Source organism: Orycteropus afer, unplaced genomic scaffold (genome assembly GCF_000298275.1).
Source record: "Orycteropus afer afer isolate SDZICR_OR568_19922 unplaced genomic scaffold, OryAfe1.0 scaffold00300, whole genome shotgun sequence".
In the NCBI taxonomy this organism is placed as follows: domain Eukaryota; kingdom Metazoa; phylum Chordata; class Mammalia; order Tubulidentata; family Orycteropodidae; genus Orycteropus; species Orycteropus afer.
In genome coordinates this window covers 4,348,638-4,354,140 of record NW_006921887.1, presented here as the reverse complement: position 1 = coordinate 4,354,140, position 5,503 = coordinate 4,348,638, and the positions used below count along the sequence as shown (strand labels likewise).

General features: G+C 36.5%; 1 protein-coding gene across 1 annotated transcript in view; it reads left to right on the top strand.

Annotated features, from left to right (window-relative positions):
• Positions 1-5,503, top strand: part of C9 (complement C9) — a 76,965-nt gene that overhangs the window by 17,790 nt on the left and 53,672 nt on the right. Inside the window, exons 4-5 of the mRNA XM_007951590.1 lie at positions 489-729; positions 4,232-4,366. Coding sequence (XP_007949781.1) covers positions 489-729; positions 4,232-4,366 — 376 coding nt within the window. The remainder of the gene's footprint in view (positions 1-488; positions 730-4,231; positions 4,367-5,503) is intronic.

Below are 5,503 nucleotides of genomic sequence, written 5' to 3'. Positions count from 1 at the left end.
TTTTTTGGAGTTTTCCATTGCATTAAAATACTACAATTTATTTTTTGATTACCCTGTTGTTGGATGTTTGAGTCATTTCCCATTTTAAACTATCCTCTCTAAAGTGTCTACAAAATTCTTGTACAGCAGGTCTTTTTGTGAACAATATTTTATTGCTCTTGGTCAGGCAAATACATAGAACAAGAATTGTTGAGTATAGGGGAGATATGTGTTTAACTTTATAAAATACTGTTTAACAGTTCCCCAAAGTGATTACATAGTTTTACTCTCTCACCAGCAATGGCTTGAGAATTTAAGTTGATATAAATCCTCATCAACACTTGGTATTGATAGTATTTTAATTTTAGCCATTCTTATGAGTTGAAGTAGTATCTCAAAATCAATGCTAAAAAATTTATTCTCTGTGAAAATTCTAAATTTTGTGATTGTTTTCCATTTAAATAATGATGATAAAATTTGTATTTCTTTTCTTCTACTATAAAACAAAGGAAAAAATATTTCTGCTTGTGAAAGGAATGGTTCAGATGGGAACATTTGTAATGAAAAGTCGAAGTGTCATGCTGACGACAAGTTTCATGGATGATATAAAAGCTCTGCCAACTACCTATGAAAAGGGGGAATATTTTGCATTTTTGGAAACTTATGGAACCCATTACAGTAGCTCTGGGTCTCTAGGAGGACTGTATGAACTAATATATGTTTTGGATAAAGCTAACATGAAGGAGAAAGGTATGCCTAGAAATAGGGCCATTTTGGCCAGTCATTAGCTTTTCCATAACCTCTTTCATACGGTTGAAGACTTTAGAATAAATAGTCCTGTTAATGTGCTCCTTTGAGAGAACAACTCTCATCCTCAGGCACCTAAAACCTTAGCTAAATGAAATTAGCTTCCATAATGAGCAAGATGACTAGGTCATGCACTATTCAGCAGCATTACTGAGAAATGCCCCCAAATTCTATTGAGATTTTAATACCTATTAGATGACAATGCTGCTTTTAGTAAACTACTACTTAAAAAAGAAAGAAGATGCAAGAGATATAACTTGCATTATTTCTTAATCGGTAGAACTGGTTCAGTTACATATCTGGCAATTATATTAATCTTTCAAAATATTCTTCAGTATTGGAAAGGAAATGTTCTAAATTTTCTTTTAGTGGTGGGGTATGAGGAAAACAATGTTAGCACCACGTGAGTCTGACCTTCTAAAACAAGGGTGGAAAATTAGTATTGCTTCATGTGACGATTCTAATCAACTGACAGTGGTTGAATTGGGTCCATATTGAGTATGTTTCTGGCTACATTTAAAATCTTGGGAAGGAGGACCATGATTGATTAGCAATGTCTGCCATGGATTTAGAATTGGCCTGTGTGTTACATAATTACCATCTTGGCCTAAAGACTGTACTCAAGCCACTTAACACTAAACTGTATGCAAAGTAACTACATTAATCATTTTTAATCACTTGTTTTGTGAGTATATATGGCTAGTTGTAATTACTCCTTAGATAGCAGCATATCTCCTCAATCTGCTCTCAATGTTTTGGCTATGTTTCTTAGGGATAGAAGTATAGTCCAAACAGTACTACCATGGCTCTGTCTACATAGCCTATGGCTGTGTCAAGTGAAGAGAGTGATGTGGCTATAATCTTAAAGCCTGACACTCTCTTCACAGTCAGTTAATACTTCATAATATGATAAACATGACACAGCCAGCAAAGCCAATTCTCAATGTGGAACCCTAAGTCTTGTCTTGGGCAGATAGAAGCCTTGCCAGGGAGAGCAGGACATGAGATTGCTTTGCTCATAGTGCTTCACAGAGCTATATCTGCAGCATAGTGAAGCCACCATGAGCTGGTAGGTTGTACTGGTAGAAATATCACATAGTCACACAATAGGATTGCCTCTTGAATAACTTGAAAAGTTATAAGAGGAAGGCTCAAGCAAGGATGATCAAAGCACATAGGGCCCCCCAGGCAAAGAGTTGCTGTGGTGAGAGAGCTCGACGGGCTGACATCTTTAATCCTGAGCAGTTCAGAGCTACCAATGTAAATCCACTTAACCTTTTCACCATAATAGACAAAGATGTTAGGTCTTTGGTGAAGAAGTCATCATTCTCCTTCTCTGATACTTGAGAATTGAGCCATGACTTCCATCTCAATTTGAGGTGGCCAGATACTGTCTGGACATAGCTGAGGCAGAGAATCTAGATCACCTTTTGGGGGTGATCTAGGTATTTTTCAACATTATCTTTAGAATCAGAGTCCTCATGCTTCTTAGACTAAGGTTTCCCTGGATTTCTGGAATTTTCTTCCATTTTTATCCTCCTCCTTTCCTTCCCATTGAAAATTCCACCTGCTAGTCCTCAAGTTCTCACTATTTGTGGATGAACAAGAAATATTTGCTGAATGAATTAATGCTAAAACACTTCTAGATCTCTTCTAAATCTCATTGTGGAGCCCATGGTTGATTTAACTTCTACCTCTCCTTCTTCATAAAGCATGTTAGCTTCTAAGAAGAACAATCACATATGTGTATGTTTGCGTGTTTGTACGTATATGTGTATATGTGTTCCTGAGTGAGTGATCTGAAATAAAAAGTAAGAGCAAAAATAGACATAACTGGCAAGCTAACACCTGGTCTGTTTATGCCTAGGATATAGAAATTATTCCTTCTTTTAAATCATAGGAATAGAAAATAAATTATAGACTTTGAGTAAATGTTAGAATTTTTCTTCTTAATAACTATTTGAGGAGTCCATACACCACAGTATGTCAGCTTCCAATATTGATGTCTACTAAACATCGTTTATAGGACGAAAACAAAGTTGTCCTACATGTATAACTTGCCAAGGTCATGAATCAGCTACCTTAATGATGCACTAAGTCTTCCAAAGAGGATCAGGAGACGCTGGTGCATCCCATGACCAAATTATAAGTGCTTAAAAGCCAGACAACTCTGAGTTCAAATCACAAACTTGCCTAGTTACTAGTTGAGTGCTATCAACAGTTACGTACCTATTTTGCCATTCTGTGTCCTCATCTGTAAAATGAAAATAATAATATTACCTATCTTATAAAGTTAATAGGAGCTCTGATGGTGTTGTAGTTAAAGCATTGGGCTGCTAACCAAAAGTCAGTAGTTCAAACCCACCAGTTGCTCTGTGAGAGAAAGATAAGGCAGTCTGCTTCTCTAAAGATTTACAGCTTTGGAAATCCCACAGAGCAGTTCTCTGTCCTAAAGAGTTGCTATGAATCAGAATCAACTTCATGGCAGTGGGTTTTATAAGGTCAATGTGAGGTTTAAATTAGTTGACATACACAAAGTGTTTAAAATAATGCTGTGCATATAATAAGCATTCAATAAATATAAGACATTATTGCCCTCTCCTTGGAGTCCGTGGATGGTGCCAACAGTCAAGCGCTCAACTACCAACCAAAAGATTACTGATTTGAACCCATCCAGAGGCACCTTGAAGAAAGGCCTGACAATCTGCTTCCAAAAAGGCACAGCCTTGACAACCCTATAGAGGCCTTGACAACCCTATAGAGAGTGTTTCTACTCACAGCACACATGTGGCTACCATAAATAGGAATCAACTTGACAGCAACTGTTTTTTTATTGTTTGTTTTTGTTTTTGTCTTTGTTTTTGTCTTGTTTTATATAAATGTATTACAATCTATATTATATGTATATACATGTATATATAATATACCTATCATATCATATCATACATGATATATATCTATATATATGTATATATATACATATATATATATATATATATATATATATATATATATATATATATATATATATGAAGCACAGTACCTAAGGCACCTGACTGCTAACCAGCCACTCCTCAGAAGGAAGGTTGGACAATCTACTTCCTTACTGAAACTGCTTCAGAAACCCAAGGAGGGGTCACTATGGGTTGGATCCTAACAGCAACAACAACATAACCATTACAGTCTGACCTCTATTCCTTTCAACTTAGTCAAAAATTTAGTATTTTATCTGCCATTAATTGGACAAATAAATAAAGTTAAAAGGAAGCTGCTGGATTCTAATACAAAGAAAGAGAAGGGCACATACGACCTTGGATTTGAGTTCAGTAGTGATATCTGAAAATCATAATGAGTATGTTCCTCACAAAATAGAAAAATTGTGATATATTTGAATGTGATATTGACAGATGTTATCTAACGCTTTTCATTTAAATGTATTAAACAGGTGTTGAAATCATTGATATAAAGAGATGCCTCGGATTTAATCTGGATTTGTCTATAAGTATTGCAAATATTGGAGCTGAAATCACACAAAAAGTTAATAAAGATAGTTGTTTAAAGAGGGGTGAAGGTAGATTTGGTAAGTATGGCCTAATTTTTTATATTAAATAAAAGAGGGCTATAAATGAGCACTGTCATCTCATTATCAGCCCTCAATATTATCTATAAGGAGCTCTGGTGGTGCAGTGCCTAAGGCATTCGACTGCTAACCACAGGGTTGATTCAAACATCCCAGCTACTCCATGGAAGGAAGACCAGGCAATCTACTTCTGTAAACATTTACAACCTTGGAAACCCTATGAGTCAGAATCAATTCAATGGCTGTTTTTGTTGTTGTTATATGCTGTTGAGTCAGACCCAATTCATAGTGATCCGTCCTTGGGTTTCCCAGGCGATATCACTATGGCAGTAGATTGCCCAACCTTCCTTCCGAGGAGTGGCTGGTGGGTTTGAACCACCAGCCGTCTGGTTAGCAGTCAAGTGCCTTAGGCACTACACTACCAGAGCAGTGGGTACTCTTTATTTAAAAAACTGAAAGTGCTGAAATACTATTTTATCTGTGTGGTGGTTTCTATAGACCTATACCCACCAATAATTTATGAACTTGTATTGATTAGTATGCTAATTTATATAGTGTGCAGTGTACATCTCTAGGAGGTTCCATTCAACCTGTAGCCAATGTAGATTTCCATATTTATTATCACAGTGGTGGAAGGTCAATGGTGGAAAACTCTCGGGGAAAAGTCTCCTTTTTTCTCCCTAAATTTTACAAAGATTCTAAATGGGTTAGTGGTGATGCTGTCCACTGACGAAGATGAAAAACTATATCCCCAATCTAGCCTCCCATCCACCTTGAAGTCCCTAATCCATCCTTGACATTAAATCAGTGCATAACTTTTTTGTAATTACAAATAAATTTTAAATAAATATTACTTCCACTTGGTAATTCCTAGCAGTTTTACAAGCATGATGTAGTGTTGTAGTTCTCAAGTATTATACTAATCAGAAATACCTGAGATGATTTTCAAAACATAAATGTCTGAGATCCACCTTGAAGAGTTCTCTGATAAGAGGAAGGCAGTCCAGAGGAGGAGAAGCCTGGGCAATGGCATTGTTAAAAGCCACCAACATGTGGCCATGATTGGAAACCACCAACATGTGGCCATGATTGGAAACCACCAACATGTGGCCATGATTGGAAACCACCAACATGTGG